The sequence below is a fragment of the Nomascus leucogenys genome, chromosome 8 (genome assembly GCF_006542625.1).
Source record: "Nomascus leucogenys isolate Asia chromosome 8, Asia_NLE_v1, whole genome shotgun sequence".
In the NCBI taxonomy this organism is placed as follows: Eukaryota; Metazoa; Chordata; class Mammalia; order Primates; family Hylobatidae; genus Nomascus; species Nomascus leucogenys.
In genome coordinates, this window is record NC_044388.1 from 20,021,078 (window position 1) to 20,037,600 (window position 16,523).

A 16,523-nucleotide genomic window follows, 5' to 3' on the forward strand; every position below is an offset into this window, starting at 1 on the left:
CTTGGAGTAAAGTTGTGACATTGCCATTTCTTAGCTGTGGGAACCGGGAAAAGTGGCTTAACTTCTGCATGCTCAGTTTTCTCATCATCTATTTTATACATACTACTTGTGAAAATTAAACAGGTTAATAATAGACATTATCCCATTTAATAGAAAGAACTTAACATGTTCCCAGTACACTGTAAGAAATACTTATTCTACTCCGCCAATCCAGAATTTTTTAAACTTCCTAACAAATGGCCCTGATTTTGAAGGCAAGGTAGTATAGGGGCTTCTGAACACAGGCAAGATAAATAAGAATTGTCATGTGAAAGGTTTCACCGTCATACCGCAAATGCGCGCCTGACCGAGGGCACGTTGCTGAAAGTGATCACCACGGGAATGATTTCAAGCGCGCCGAACTCCATGGCGGCCGTGGTGATGGAGTGGGCATCCGCAGACTGACCGCTGCTGAAAAACGTGGCGATTTTTCTCGTGTGCGCCCCCGGAAGCGTCCGCTTGAAGACATTCCTGGAAATAAACCGCATTGCTCTGCCAATCTCCCGGCTGGCAGAGGATCTCTCATAAGGAATGGCTTCAATTTCCCTGAGAAGTTGATTCTTCTTGTAGGCGTCTGAGAAGCGCACGAGGTGCCTGGCGTGGGAGTTATAGGACAGGATGGCGATGCGCGCTCCTACGGGGCAGCTGTTCTCCCGGACCTTAATGTCTCTCACCAGGAAAGCCATCATCTCCTTCATCCGCTCAAATTCCTGCTCAGTGACATCCTGGGAGTGGTCTAGGGCAAACACCAACTCGGTTGGGTGCACTGGGCATTCGGGTTTTCCTAAAAGAGCATATCCCTTATCACATAGCATCCTTATTTAAAAAAAAAAAAAAGATACATAGAAGGCAAAGTAATTTTAAATGTTAACCATTCAAATACTTAAAGAGAATAATTTAAGTATTAAAACAAACATGTAAAATATATTTAAATCTTGAATAATTATAGATGTTATTCCAAAAGCTGAGTCTGCTCTTTTGAATCAAGCACAAAAGGAAAACATCTGGAATTCAGTTTTATTTTATATGAAATGTTAAAGTTCATTATCAAATTCCTTCTAAACAATAGAGAGCTCCTGGAAATACCCTTCACCTACAGAGACTGGATCAAAAGTATCGAGTTTTGTTGCTGGAACTTTACTCAGTTAAACACGTTTCTTTTTTTACTTAATAAGGAAATGTAATAAGAGTTAAAAAGGAAAGGCTGTGAAAGCTCTGATAATTTTAGAAAAATTGGAAGAAAACTGACATAGTTTACAGAGCAAAGAATGAGACGCAAAGAGAGTAGGCAATACAGGGTAGAGTTTAGCACCCTGGCCCAATCACTAACCAGCCATGTGACCCTGTCTGAATTACTCATCCTGTCTGTGCCTCAGTTTCTTCATCTGTAAAATGTGAGTCATAACATCACCTGCTACATAGGCCTGAGGTGAGCATTAAATGAATCAGCACAGGTAAAGTACTTAGAATAACAGAACCTGGCACATAGTAGGTGCTCAATAAATGTCAACCATTGCTGTTATCATTCCAGACTTTTTCACTGTGAGAAATACATCACTAAAAGGAGACTGAGGAAAGCTTTAACAGATACATTTTTGTTTAAAAGTTACAAATGCAAGTTTACTCAATAAATATGCCTTATTACTTAGAGAAACTGATTATGGTTGGTAAGCTCTACTGTAAGTGTTAATTGCATATTTATGCATCCGTACTCATTGGTTCCAATTCATTCTAATTTCAGTACTTTGCACTTGTCACAGTTGACAACTTATTTTTGATTATCTGATTAATGTTCATTTATCTTAGTTTATGATGCATGGATAGGAACAATATCTGCTGATCTTCTAAGTTATTAGTCCCTGCCATATATCAGATATCTAACAAATGCTGAATGAATGAGAAAGAGCTCAACAAAGGGCAGTTCTTTGCAACAGGTATAGAAATCACAAAAGTTTAATAATACGTGAGATGCCCAGTGCTGGGATTTGGTTGGTAAAAGGACACCCCAGTGATGTGTTTCTCTTGGAGAGGTGCCTCCTCTCATTCAGATATCAGCAAGTCAGATTCAGAGATAATAAACACAGCAAAGACCATCTTGCTTTACGACAAGCTCAGGAACTCAGACTTGCTGGGGCTCACACAGGCTGGCAAGGAGACATCCCTCTGCCATGGGCCAACTGGGCCTTGCCCACCTTGGTGCTAAACTATGACCTCCTCCCGTCCTTGACTCCACGTCCTTCAAAGGCAAAAGAAGTACCAGTGAGAATAAATGTTCAAACCCAAATCAAACTGTTCATCTCGATGGAGACAGGAAATCATTTATTAGTCTCTAAGTCTAAATTACTGGGGTGAACAGATTTTTATAAATTGAGGTGTCACTTTTATTGTTTAAAAAAGTGAGTAGAACTAAACGTGAAAGTGATTCTTCTGATTTTTGGGGGGGTGGTTATTTGCACATGGAAACACCACCAACAAAAATGCTTCAGATACAATTTAGAGAGAAGGGTGGGGGAAGGTTCACAGCACTGGCTGAAGATATGAAAAAAATTCAAGTTTTTAGGGGAAAAACCTAAGGACTAATTCAGCTTCCAAAACATAAGCCCTAAAAACCCAGCAAGCTGCCAGGAGTCCCAAGGATTCTGAAGAAGCCTAGGCTGGATTGCAGTGGTACCTAGGAGGCCCTCCTCAAAAAGGGAGGGATTGCCATGTGCGGTTCCCCAACTAACATGGCTCTGTGACCTCACACTATGTACTGAGGACTGCTACTTGCCACAGAGGAGGTGAAAGAAAGAACAGGGAGACAAGGATCAGCCCAAACCACTGCCATGTAACCTAAACACAACACTGATGGTCCTCATCCAGGTCACCATCATATTTGCCTGAATACTACAGTCCTCTCTAAACTAGGCCTCTGGCTTTGACATTTCCTACCCTTCACCCTTGCCACAATCCACTCTCCCCATAGCAGCCCAAGTAATATTTTAAAATCAGATCATGCTCCTCCCCTACGTACTTTCAACAAACTCTTTAATACCCTCCCCATCACAACTCAAATAAAATCCAGCCTCCTCATAATGTGCAAAGCTCAGCTTGCTCTGGCCTCTGCCTATTCCCCATGTTTTTATGCACTACTCTCCCCCGCTCCCTATGTCTCAACCTTGTTGGACTCCATCAGTTCCTACGAAATGCCCAGGTCTGTTCTGTTTCATGGCCTTTGCACTTAAAGTTCCCTGTGCCCAGCTCTTGAAAGATGGCTCCTTTGGGTTTTTTTTTCTTTATTTTTTTGAGACAGAGTCTCACACTATCACCTGGGCTGGAGTGCAGTGGTGTGATCTCGGCTCACTGCAACCTCTGCCTCCCAGGTTCAAGCGATTCTCCTGCCTCAGCCTCCCAAGTAGCTGAGATTACAGGCGTGTACCACCACGCCCAGCTAATTTTTTGTATTTTTAGTAGAGATAGGGTTTCACTATGTTGGCCAGGCTGGTCTCAAACTCCTGACCTCGTGATCCGCCTGCCTCGGGCTCCCAAGTGCTGGGATTACAGGCGTGAGCCACCGTGCCCAGCCGAAAGACAGCTCCTTTGTGTTCTTCAGTCTAAGCTTTAATTTCACTGCCCCCAAAAAGAGCCCTCTGTCCAAAAATATCTCCCCCCCTTACATTATCCCAGGACACAGCATCCTATGCTTTATCTCTTTCAAACAGCACCTAATGTGCTGGGCTTCCCTTTGTTTGTTTGTTTGTGATCTGGATCCTCCATAAGAATGGAAGTTTCTGAGCACAGGAAGCAGGTTTATTATTCAACTCTGTATCCCTAATGCCTGCTACAGATACTGGCACTTACTAGGCCTTCAACAAATATTCTTAAATGCATGGATAAGCAATCAGAGGACATGGGTTGGTGGGCTTATACAAAAGGTAAAAGTGTATAAATGTATAAGAGGGTGATAAGTTTACACAAAAACATCATGTAAGAAGCGTTTGGTAAGCTACCTGAAAACTAGCACTGAAAAATATGAAGCTGACTTGACAATTAACATCAGGCGTGAGCTCCATGGATTCTGGCATTATCTGAGTTGCACATTCCACTTACTTGCTATCTGATTATCCCCACTTTTATTCTGCCTTCTGCATCTTAATCCCTAATTAATCACTGGATGACAGAGATGATATGACACAGGGAGAAAATGAAGGGAGTAAGAAATACTATTTTTGGCCAGGCGCAGTGGCTCACACCTGTAATCCCAGCACTTTGAGATGCCAAAGCAGGTGGATCACTTGAGCCCAGGAGTTCAGGACCAGCCTGGGCAACATGGCAAAACCCTGCCTCTACAAAAAATACGAAAATTAGTCAAGCATGATGGCATGTGCCTGTAGTCCCAACTACTCGGGAGGTTGAAGTGGAAGGATCACTTGAGCCCAGAAGGTCAAGACTGCAATGAACAGTGATCAGCCTGTGTGACAGAGCCAGACCCTGTCTAAAAAAAAAACCCAACACATTTTTAAAACCTTTAAAAGGTGAATGGTGATGTTAGTCATTAAGATATTAATATCTTAATGATTTTTTATTCATAAAAAAGCAAATCGCTTGGTTGAGAAATAGCTGTGAAGCTCAGCTACAACTGAGTGATTTATTGGAGGCAAGACTCTGCTACCAGTGTAAGGCAGCAGCAAAGAAAGCCCAGATAAAATTTGTGTCATTTGGAAGCCAATACATTGCTCTAACTCATCTTTCCAGATGTATGACATTTTAGAGCTTGATTAAAGCATGCTGTAAATAAAGATTACTCACCATGCCCGCCAGCTGGGGAAGAAGAACAAAGGAGATTGGATTATTATTTGGTAGGAGAAGAGAGTTCTGTATCGTGCAGAAAAGAAAGGTTCTATCCTGTCTGCTTTTTGTAGATGACTCAAAAATCAAGGCAACAGAGTTTGGAGAAAATGCAGACAGAGTCTAACATCTTGGTAAAAGCACTATTCCTTCCAAAGGAAATGGGACAATATACAGCCATAAATCAGCGGCCTGCAGCCGGCTGTCAAGAAACAAAGAATTTTTGCCTGGGAGGGAACATGACATTGCAGGGAGGTGCGCTGAATTTGGAAAGCTGAAAGATCCAACCTCTCTCTAAATTTTTCCCATGTAGATATCTATAACTATCATTTATATACACACATACACACAAATATATCCATATCTATGTATAGTATATATGTATATACTATATGTATATTATATGCATATTTATATGTTATGTAAGTATCCGAGGTGGATTTACTCTGAATTAAATGAACACTTGCTTTAGACCTGTACTGTTCAACATGGCAGCCACAAGCCACATGCAGCTATTAAAATTAATTAGAATTAAATAAAAATTCAGCTTCTCAGTTGCACTAGCCACATTTGAAATGCTCAAAGCCACATGTGTCTTGTGGCTACTGTACTGGACATCACAGGGAACACTTCCATCACTGCAGAAACTTCTATTGGACAATGCTGCTTTAGACTTCTCTCTTGCAGGGGCCCCTTACAATGCCTTTCCTGGCAGGAACCCTAGCCATGTTGTTCGCACAATCACATACTCTTATAAAATAAAATATGCAAAAGTTAATGGTTTTATGATTTCTCTTTTTTGTTCTAAATAACACTTACTTTTGAAATACCTTTGCACCCACTTTCAGATTTGCGATTTTGTATTGAGTCCCTTAAATTTTAAAAGATCAGGTCTCAACATACTTGGATTTGCCCTTCAGTCATTACAATTTACATGGTTCCTATGTCATAAAACCTACCGCGCTAATTGAGCCCCAAAACAACCCATCTTCATGACTCAATGTATATATGTGTTTTGATTCCCATCATGGTTCTATTCTGCTACAAAAAGACAGAGTTCCAACAGATACTGCATTCAAAGCTTTTAAATGTCTGTCTTTGAGACCAATGTTCTCTACAGAAATAGGCTCTAATTTATTTTTCTTCCCCCAAAATATCTGGAGGAAACTTTTGGCTCCTCTTTTCTGTCATATTGTTATTTGGAAAGTCATTATGCATTTGTAGATGAACACTGAAGAGTCAACTCTCTCCTAATCTTGCACATGACATTTTTTTTGATTGTATCAACACATATTTTGATAGAACAGGCTGTTAGAAGAGTTTAAAACAAATTCAAATCAGCATCTGCCAAATTAAAATGTCACTTTGATTTTAAAATTTTGAGAAAGAAAAAAAACATTGGCAGAATGAGTATTACTATGAATTTTTAAAGCAAATCAATCAGTCCAACAAAAAATAATCAAACATGTCCTCCCAGGAGAGGAATAACAAACAATAAACCAAAGTCAGGACTCGCACCCACCAGGACACCCTATTATCACAGCTGCTTCTTTCATACCAGGTGAATTCAATCTGTCAGTTACTGTCAGGCATTAATAATCATCTTTTAAAAAGTTCCATGTGACTCTCAAGTGATTGATTTCACTATTAGGTGAATTCAGACATTAAATCTCAATTTTCATTAGATTAAAAGCACTCAATAGATTATTTCTTACTGCTTGACATGGGTTTCAATTGACATGATAGCAGCCAGAGAGGGAGTTAAAAGTCACCAGTCTATGCTGACTCAAAAATACATGCAGTGACATATCTAACTTTAAGAAATTGGCTGGTGAATTGTTTCAAATCTGAGTGTAGAGTTCTCTGCTTTTCTTGTATGAATGCTGACAACTTGGGTGATCATTTTAAGCAGGGTACTTACGACTGCGGTCTCGCACATACTGAATGAGCTCACATGTCTGCAGTTCAAAAATAAAACAGAAACAATTAAACAACAAACTGCTAGGCCCTGAAGTTTAAAAATAAGTAAATTTAATGGAGCACTCAGAGCACTCTGTTGTAGTCGGGAGATACGTACAGAAAATGAAGCGAAGCCTTTGGCTCCTTTCACACCCTAGGAAAACAAACAAAACATTGTTTTAATGCCTCTAGACATACACATCAGTAGCCAGTGTGCACCAACATCGCCCTCAGAAAGTGATAACTTTTAAAAGTTTTATTCTCATTAAATTGTAAGAGGCAAAAAAGAATGCAGGTAGATACTCATTACCTAATTAACAGTAACATTATGGAAAGAACAAACTTTAAGCAGCAAGCTTGGTGCACACAAGCCTTGAGAGGCCACTTTCCTCCAGGTCCATCTCTGGATAACAAGCGTTGTCCAGAATTACCAGGATGGAGCTGATAACCTGACACTTGCCGCAGAGCTCTGGAGCACGCCTATGCCTCAGGACTAGCTACAGTGAGCCACACATGTGCAGTTGCCCTCTTTCACAGCAGAAGTTTCAAGATCTTCAACCCCCATTCTTTGACTGAGCCACTGAACAGCAGCCAGAGCTGAACCTTAATCTGTTCCCATCATTGGTTAGCTGACAAAAGGATCGGACTCAACTTGAACATCTGGAAAGTTTATCTCAACTACCTTCCCAAAACAAAACATATATAAACACACACACACACACACACACACACACACACACACACACACACATATAAAAATCTGTCAGAGTTTGGGATAGAAGAACAAATGGAACTGGTTTTAATTTTATGTGTTCAATCCCATCTTCAGAAGAGGAGTGTCTGGCTTCTTTCAAAGAGAGACACCCAAGAAAAAAATGCAACAGAGCCCCACCTGAACTCCTGAGGCAAATAAGTTCCAGGTGAACGCAACATTGATCACAGTCACTATTTCCTTTCACTTCCATTCATTTAATGATCATTTATTACTTGTAGAAAGATTGCACGGATACAGAATATGATAATTGAGAAATACCATTTTAGTCTAAATACTTTTGATTTCCTCCTTCAATTTCCCCGCTCTCTCAAGAGATGTATTTAATCAGTATTTTTTCTCCTCTAAATATTTAATCAGTATTTTCTCCCTCATAAAGGTGGGAAAATAGTGGCCAAGAAGCAGAGACAGAAGGCATGCACATTTGGACAATGAAGATTTCATGCACTGACTTTTTTTTTTAGTGGAAAAGGACCTGGTGTGGTTTATAGTTTTTCTACTTACCTTACGTCCAGGAGGTCCTGGTTCCCCAGGGGATCCCATCTCTCCTGGAAGCCCAGCAGATATCTCAAAGGAGAATTTATTTTAAAATTTTATTTATACATATGTGTATGTGTGTGTGTAAATTCAAATTAAAAAAATTAAAATTCAAAGGTGAAAATTTCACTTTTATTTTAGAAAATTGAGTTTTCCGAAAAACATAAAGAAGGAAAAACTATTCCCAGCAATCCCTTCTTCCCCAAATAATCCTCATTAACATTTTGATGTCTTTTCTTAATTTTTTTTGGTATTAAGACATATATTCCTTTTTAAAACTCATTTGAATCATACTGTTCTCTGTTACCTTTTAAACTAAATATATCTCAGGACATTTTCAATTACTAAACGTTATTTGGCAAAATCATTTTTCACAGCTGCATAGTATCCCATCACATGGTTGTACCATGATTTAGTTAGTCCCTTACTGTTTGTTGTTGTAATAGGCAATAGGAAATTTAGTTAGTCCCTTACTGTTTGTTGTTGTAATAGGCAATAGGTAATAGGACTCCCACCTGCCAGGACACCCTATTATCACAGCTGCTTCTTTCATACCAGATGAATTCAATTCTGTCAGTCACTGTCAGGCGTTAATAATCATCTTTTAAAAAGTTCCATGTGACTCTCAAGTGATTGATTTCACTATTAGGTTATGCTATTATAAGGCAATGCTATTATAAAGTTATATGCATAATTCTGATTATTTCCTTAGGGAAGATTGCTAGGACTAGAATTGCTGGTCAAAGCAAAACTTTTTATCTAAATGGAGTGGTAGGTAACTAAACTGAAAAAACAAAAAGCAAAAAGTCTAGAAAAAATTGAAATACAAAAACTTTTAAAACAACAGAAACACAATCATTAGTTGGAAACATTGTAATGAAATGGGGAATAACAGCAATAATAACAGTTGTTATCTGCTTACTAGATGTCAGAAATATTTTCATGTACATTCAACAATAAGTTTATCATAAAGCTAGGATTTAGTTTAAAAATTGGGATATTTCTTCATTCAAAATGCCACAGGATTTACAACTTTTATAGGAATAAAAAATGAAGTTTAAAATCAACTTAATTCGTAAAAGCATTACCTACAGAACAGTAAATGATGATTGATATCCTTTGGGCATTCCAATGATATTGACAGTGTGCTTGGTTGAGTGAAAAATAAAATATTTTTATTTAGAAGATAAAGGTTAACCTCCAAGGAGAAAAGAGCAGATTGAGTACAGGTATTTACTTTCATTCCTTTCCAATATCTTACTAAAATGACAGTAAGTAGATTATTTTAAAGGCAAAAAACAAGGGTGGGGAGAATGAAAAAGGAGATGACAGCCATAAAATGTGAGTCTGGAACGCAAATGTGTAAGTGTTAAATGACTGAAAAGACCTGAGAAAGTTGAATCCTAAGCCAGCAGCAGGGAAGGCCAAGAACCAATGTGTTTTATATCATACGTCCCAGAAGGCTGAGGATTTGGCAGCACCGGGAACCTCCAGAAGTGGAGGTGAGGGAAAAAGGTGAAGTAAAGATGTTTAGTTGAAAATCATTTTAGGAATCCCCAAATCTCCTCTCCATTCTCAAGGGTTGGGTGAATGTCCCTTTTCCCACCCTAGCAACAAAGAGAGGTAAAACCGAGGTGGGACTCTAGGCTGAGTTAAGAACCTACAGTATCTGAGTCAGGGAGAGTAAATGAGGGTATGTACAGTAAATGTGAGTCTCCAGCTCTCTTTTTCTGTATGGCTCCTAGAAAGCTGGCAGCCAGAACTTTACTCTCCAGGTAGGAAATTGTAAGAAGTTTTTCAGGAGAACTTCACTAGACAAAGAAGAAAGACCAAAAGATACTGATTTCAGAGGTTTGCTAAATAATTTAGCTAGATCACTCTCTTTGGGAAACTGGTAGTTGATAAGCCCCACTCATGTTCTCAGAGCTTCCAATCAGTCGCTTTTTTTTTTTTTTTTTTTTTTTGAGACAGGGTCTCAGTCTCACCCAGGCTCGAATGCAGTGGTGCAATCTCAGCTCAAGGCAGCCAAGACTTGCTGGGCTCAGGTGATCCTCGCACCTCAGCCTCCCTGGTAGCTGGGGCTACCGGCACATGCCACCACGCTGGGCTAATTTTTGTATTTTTTGTAGAGACGGGGTTTTGCCATGTTGCCCAGGCTGGTCTCAAACTGCTGGGCTGAAGCAATCTGCCTGCTTAGGCCTCCCAGAGTGCTGGGATGATAGGCGTGAGCCACTGCGCCTGACCCCAATCAGTCTTTTTGTCTTCAATTCTTAAATATGAAGAAATAGCTCATTCCTGAAACATCTGAGTAATAGAGTTCAAAACAGGAAAATCAAATGCAGGAAACAGACTATGTTGGGCAAAAAAGACAAAAATATTTATATTCTCAGGTTAGAGAAGATATTTTAATCATGAAACAAAAACAGTATGCTATAAAAAGGAACATTCAGAGAAACAAGCTCTTGAAAATTCAAGTATGAAACACTAAGATAAACTCAACGAACTCTCCCAGAAAGTAGAGCAAAAAGACAAAAAGCTGGAGGATAGAACAGAAAAAATAAGAAAATTAAAGGGCTATACTAATACACCCAATAATAGGTATTTTATAAATAGGGAATAGAGAATATAGAGGGCAAGAAATCATCAAAATAATTGACCAACACTTCTTTGGAGGACACATATTTCCAGGCTCCTAGTGCCTATGAAGGACCTACCTAATGCCCTGGGAAATGGATAAAAATGGACACTAACTCATAAAACCCAGGAAATATCAAAACACTGCAGACAGAGAAATTATGCAATAAGGTGCCAGAGAGAGAACACTGGCCACATCAGGAATCAGAATAGCTTTGGACTTCCCCAAGCAACAAAAGAAGTTAGAAATAATGGAGGAATGACTGCCTTCAAAATTCTGAGAAATTAACTCCAACCCAGAACTGTATACCAGCCAAAATATCCAATCACATCTCAAGGTACTACAAATCCCTTTCAGATGTTGGCTGTTTCAAAAACTAGCCCTTCTTAGCAGGCTACTGGATGAGTTTTCCATGAAACAAGGGAGAAATCCAACAGGAGGAGTCTGAGAATAAGAATGAGAAGCAGAGATCCAACGCAGAAGAGAGGCAAAGGGAAGGGTGAAGGATGATTGCAGTATGGCAGCTGGGCACCAGCCACAGACGAACCTCCATCAGGTGGGTCAGGTTGGAAGGCTCTGGGTCGGGATTAAGTTGGAGAGAATACTTGCCTCATCTAAATGTTTTCAGACAGGATTTAGATAAAGGGAAAATCAAGAAAGGTATATCAGCAACTTTTATAGCAGGAGGAATCAGTTCATAATGCTTAAAATTTATAAATCAAAAAAGTAAGAATGTAAGTATGACATTTAGAGGCATATTGTCAATTCTGAAACAAATCAGTTCGGAAGTGACAGCTGTTGTTTCCGGGGAGAAGGAAATGGGAGTGAGTGAGGGGGTGAAGGATTTTTTTTTTTTAATATAACAAACTTTGTTATTTGACTCTCTAAACCAGCGGTTCTTAGCAAGAGAGAATTTTGACTCCTTTTTTTCCCTGGGACATATGGCAATGTCTGAAGATGTTTTTGATTGTCATAACCTGGGGTGTGGGGAGGACAGAGGGTAGTTGATGCTGGAATCTAGTGGGTAGGTGCCAAGGATATGGATAAACATTCTACAAGGCACAGGACAGCCCCTCAACAAAGCCTTATCCAGCCCAAAATGTCAACAGTGCTGATATGGAGAAACCCTGCTTTAAACTATGTGCATGCTTTTAAAGGTGGGAAAAAGAAAAACAAAATGCATACAAACATATATATATACACAAAATAAAACAGGTTAAAAATCATGGCAAAATTTAAAAAATGTTTTTTGAAGAAAAAAATCAAGGTGAAGATTTAGAGAATTTAAACAAGGAGTATAATCATTCGAAGAGAACTGAAGAAGCATTCAGAATTTAAGTTGAAGTTTTACCAAAATCTTCCAATAGAAACTTCAGCTCTTTCAGAGAGAAAACCTGGATTTTTTCAATATCTAAACTTCAACTTGAAATCCAAAAACGCTAATGTAAAGGTGGAAAAAGTAGCTGGGTGGGTGGAAAGAGCAAGTTAAGAACAGTAATAAATTGTCCAACATGGAGAACAAAAAAAAGAATTTCAAATATTTTCAAAGGCCAACAGAAAAAGTTTATGTTTCCCATTCGTTTATTGTCTTTAAAAATGATTAATGTGCCTTTGTGGGGAGGGATCCAACCATGAACTTGTTAGCGTGCTTCTGATGTTCAAGGCTAAACTTCTTCATTAATAAGCCAAGAGAAATAAATGATCCAGAGATACTTCAATGCAGATAACATCTGGATTAATTTGAAGGTCTTTTCCAATTATTTTTCTAATTATACCTGTCATCTTTTTTTTAGAGTATAATGTTAATGGATAGCCATCCAAAAACATGTATGAGGACAAGTATTACAGCTGGGAAGCAGTTCTCATGGGAGGAGGGGGAGGGGAGGGGGAGGGGAGGAGGGGGGAGGGGGAGGGGGAGGGGAGGGGAGGAGGGGGAGGGGGGGGGAGGGGGGGAGGGCAGGGAGGGGAGGAGGGGAGGGGGGGGGGGGAGGGGGAGGAGGGGGGAGGGGAGGGGAGGGGGAGGGGGAGGGGAGGGGGGGGAGGGAAGGGGAGGGGAGGGGAGGGAGGAGGGGAGGGGAGGGGGAGGGAGGGGAGGGGGAGGGGAGGGGGAGGGGGAGGGGAGGGGAGGGGAGGAGGGGGGGAGGGAAGGGGAGGGGGGGAGGGGAGGGAGGGGAGGGGGAGAGGGGGAGGGGAGGGAGGGGAGGGGAGGGGGGAGGGGGGGAGGAGGGGAGGGGGGAGGGGAGGGGGAGGGGGGAGGGGGGAGGGGGGAGGGAGGGGGAGGGGGAGGGGGGGGAGGGGAGGGGGGGGGAGGGAGGGGGGAGGGGGAGGGGGGAGGGGAGGGGAGGGGAGGGGGAGGGGGGAGGGGAGGGGGAGGGGGGGGAGGGAGGGGAGGGGAGGGGGGAGGGGAGGAGGGAGGGGAGGGGGAGGGAGGAGGGGAGGGGGAAGGGAGGGGAGGGGGGGGGAGGGAGGGGAGGGGGGGAGGGGGAGGGGGAAGGGAGGGGAGGGGGAGGGGAGGGGAAGGAAGGAGGGCGAGGAAGGGAGGGAAGGAGGCGAGGAAGGGAGGGGAAGGAGGGGGAGGAGGAGGGGGAAGGAGGGGAGGAGGGGGAGGAGGGAGAAGGGTGGGGGAGGGGAGGAGGGGGAGGGGGTTGGGGGAGGAGGAAGGGGGGTAGGAGGAAGGTGAGGGGAGGAAGAGGCAGAAGAGGAGTTTCCTTATTTTGTACCCCTAAAACCTACACAAGTAATATCTATACATAAAGATCGTATAGTTTGTAGAAACAAAAATAGATCAGAGCAAAATTAGCTATGAAGACAAAACTGGAAAACCATTTCAAGTATACATTTTTATCAGACTTTTAAAATTCTTGCTAATTGACATGATAAATTAAGACCAGTTTGCCTGATCAGTGCTGTTCTGAAGAAAAAAGATGATCGCTGTATCAAGAGACAATTATCTTAGGACTGTCTTTTAAAAAACTAAAACAGCATTCTCACTTATACACAGTCTAAGATACACAGAGAGTCAGCAAATGCAAGAAATCCATTCTTAACCCACAGGAACCCAAGGCAAGCCTACAGGATGAATTGTACTGGAGACCTGTGTTTATTCCAAGTGACTCAAAGCACTAGGCAATATCTAAGACCCTCTACAGAATAAAGACCTACTCAGTTCCATAGTAAGCAAACTTTCTCACAAAGCTCAAGAGCTCCTTGAGCTAAATGAGAAGACCTTTCTGCATATATCTCATTAAAAGTAGATTAATAAAACCTGAATAGTGAAGACAAGATGCCAGTGGGCATTAGGTTGCAGTAAACCTGCCAGGGAGACCGGATTAAACTAACTACATTTTGGCAGTGTAAAAACTGTTTTGAATCACAAGGATTTCTTTTTAAAAATCTTATTACCAGTGTTAAGTATGGTACCCTGGCAGCAAGAACAGGTGAACTTGCTCACTAAAAGCAAACAGTTCATTGTTTTTGCACTGGCATTGAGAGATGAATATCCATTCCCCTTCCCCAAGTTTGCCTTCATAGAAAACACATGCATTTTGCAAGTCACTGGTAACAGAAGACTACTCAAATTATTGTAAATGCACGAAGAAGGACTTCCCAATGTAGTGAGGTTGTCAGCAATTGCAATCTAAGAAGCTTACCATTTTGCCTCTAGCTCCCTTCAGCCCAGTCTCTCCTGGACCACCAGGGTCCCCAATCTCACCCTAAATACATTCATTAAAGTAAAATAGTTATTAAAATCAAACATATACATATGTAACATATTTGCATCTTTAAACTGATTCTAACACGAAGAGATTTTTCATATGCATTTTTAACAGTCTTCTTTGAAGAGTGTGTGTGTGTGTGTTTCCATTTGTGTAACTCTCTACATAGCACACTGCATCAGCATTGTTTCACTTTGCTGTCTCCCCAGTGAGAACACTGGCTCTTTGGAGAAATGAACTTTGTTCTTTATTTTATCCTCTGACTCTATCATAGGACCTGGGTTCAGTATGGGTTTACTGAGTTCAGTAAGGGTTTCTAGAAAAAGTGGTATCTCCAAGGTAGAAGATGTCATTGCTAACTAGTTATCTAAAGATGATTTATAAACATATTGGGAAAATCGAGATAGGTAAAATCAAATAACTCTGATTTTCTTTACATTATACTTTTCTTTCTACTTTTATTTTATTTATTTTTTTTTTTGGAGACAGAGTCTCGCTGTGTCACCCAAGCTGGAGTGCGGTGGAGAGATCTCAGCTTACTATAACCTCCATCTCCTGGGTTCAAGTGATCCTCCCACTTTAGGCTCCTGAGTAGCTGGGACTACAGGCATGCACCACCATGCCTAGCTAATTTTTGTATTTTTCTTAGAGATGGGGTTTTGCCATGTTGGCCAGGCTGGTCTCGAATCCCTGACTTCAAGTGATTCACCTGCCTTGGCCTCCAAAAGTGCTGGGATTACAGGCATGAGCCACTGTGCCTGGCCTTACATTATACTGTTCTTTGAGTAAATAAGAAAATATATATGATAGAGCGAAGGAGTAAATTTGAGGAAAAAAAATTAAAAGGATAAGTTTTCTATCTTCTCATATTGATTAAAAAACTAGAAATACTTTTTAAGCCTTACAGTCCTAAACAAATGTATAATCTTAAAAATTGAAAAAATTTTGGTCTATTTCTTTCTTCCCTCCTTCTCCCCACAAAGGTAGGACATTTATTTATCATTAACTGTTCTTCTACTGGCCTAGGATACATTTCATAACTCCCAGGAGTATTTCTGACTGATCTCTAGTTACTAGGAAGCACACGGTACCTTAGGTCCACTTTCTCCAGGGAATCCTTCTTGTCCCTGTAATGGACAGGAGGGAAGATTAATACAGGCACACATCACCCAATGAAGTCTACACTGACTTTCAATTTACCTGCTGCCCTGTGTAGTTTTGGTACCTCTGAATTAAGGAAGGGCCAAAACAATTGAAATCTGGAAGTGAAATAGCAGTATTTGAGAAACAAACTAAATTATAAGTTAAAGTATTTAAGGGTTTCATCAGTATATCATAACTACCTAGGTGGCTAAAAGTATACATCTGAAGAGTTACAATTCGGCTTTCCTTCTTTTGTATGCATGTAACAGCATAGGTGGTCATTTGGCCATATGTCTCTGAGACGATCTTAAAATCAATTTCAGTGGAGAAATTTGGAAAGCCTATGGAGAGTCTAAACTTGATCATTCATTTTAGTGTCCTCTGTTTACCTTACTTTGTTCAAAGACCATAATTGAAGAGATATAATAATCCCTACTGGATAAAAAAGTATATAATTAATTTAAAATAAAGTTCATTTCCTGATTATAATAAATCTTCAAACATGTATAAAATCAAAAAAATAGAAAGAAGAAAAATCACCAAAATCTAACTGCCCAGAAAGATTATATACATTTTATTATTTCCTTTTAGCTTTTAAAAATGCAATGTAACACAATTGGGATAAATGTTTTCTGAGTATATTCTAAATTTTTACTTGAAAGTGTCACATAAAAATTTCTTTACATAATTATAAACTTCATAAACATTCATTTTATAGGGTGGCTAATGTTCCAATGCCATAGGCTACTTAATATTTCCCTTCTTGTAAGATAGTAAGGGATTATATTATGGAATATTAACTGTTCTCTGTTCTAATGAACATTTCACTGGAAATCCCTCATTCATTAGTTTTATTTTTCAAACAGTTCTAGTTTTTGGTTCTTTATTCTTCCAG

General features: G+C 40.3%; 1 protein-coding gene across 1 annotated transcript in view; it reads right to left on the reverse strand.

The window, feature by feature from the left end:
* The window catches only part of COL6A6 (collagen type VI alpha 6 chain), a 105,525-nt gene that overhangs the window by 21,675 nt on the left and 67,327 nt on the right, over nt 1-16,523 (reverse strand). The window contains exons 26-32 of the mRNA XM_030816841.1: nt 15,577-15,612; nt 14,420-14,482; nt 8,102-8,164; nt 6,944-6,979; nt 6,788-6,824; nt 4,828-4,839; nt 330-823 (exon numbers count right to left, since the gene is read on the reverse strand). Coding sequence (XP_030672701.1) covers nt 330-823; nt 4,828-4,839; nt 6,788-6,824; nt 6,944-6,979; nt 8,102-8,164; nt 14,420-14,482; nt 15,577-15,612 — 741 coding nt within the window. The remainder of the gene's footprint in view (nt 1-329; nt 824-4,827; nt 4,840-6,787; nt 6,825-6,943; nt 6,980-8,101; nt 8,165-14,419; nt 14,483-15,576; nt 15,613-16,523) is intronic.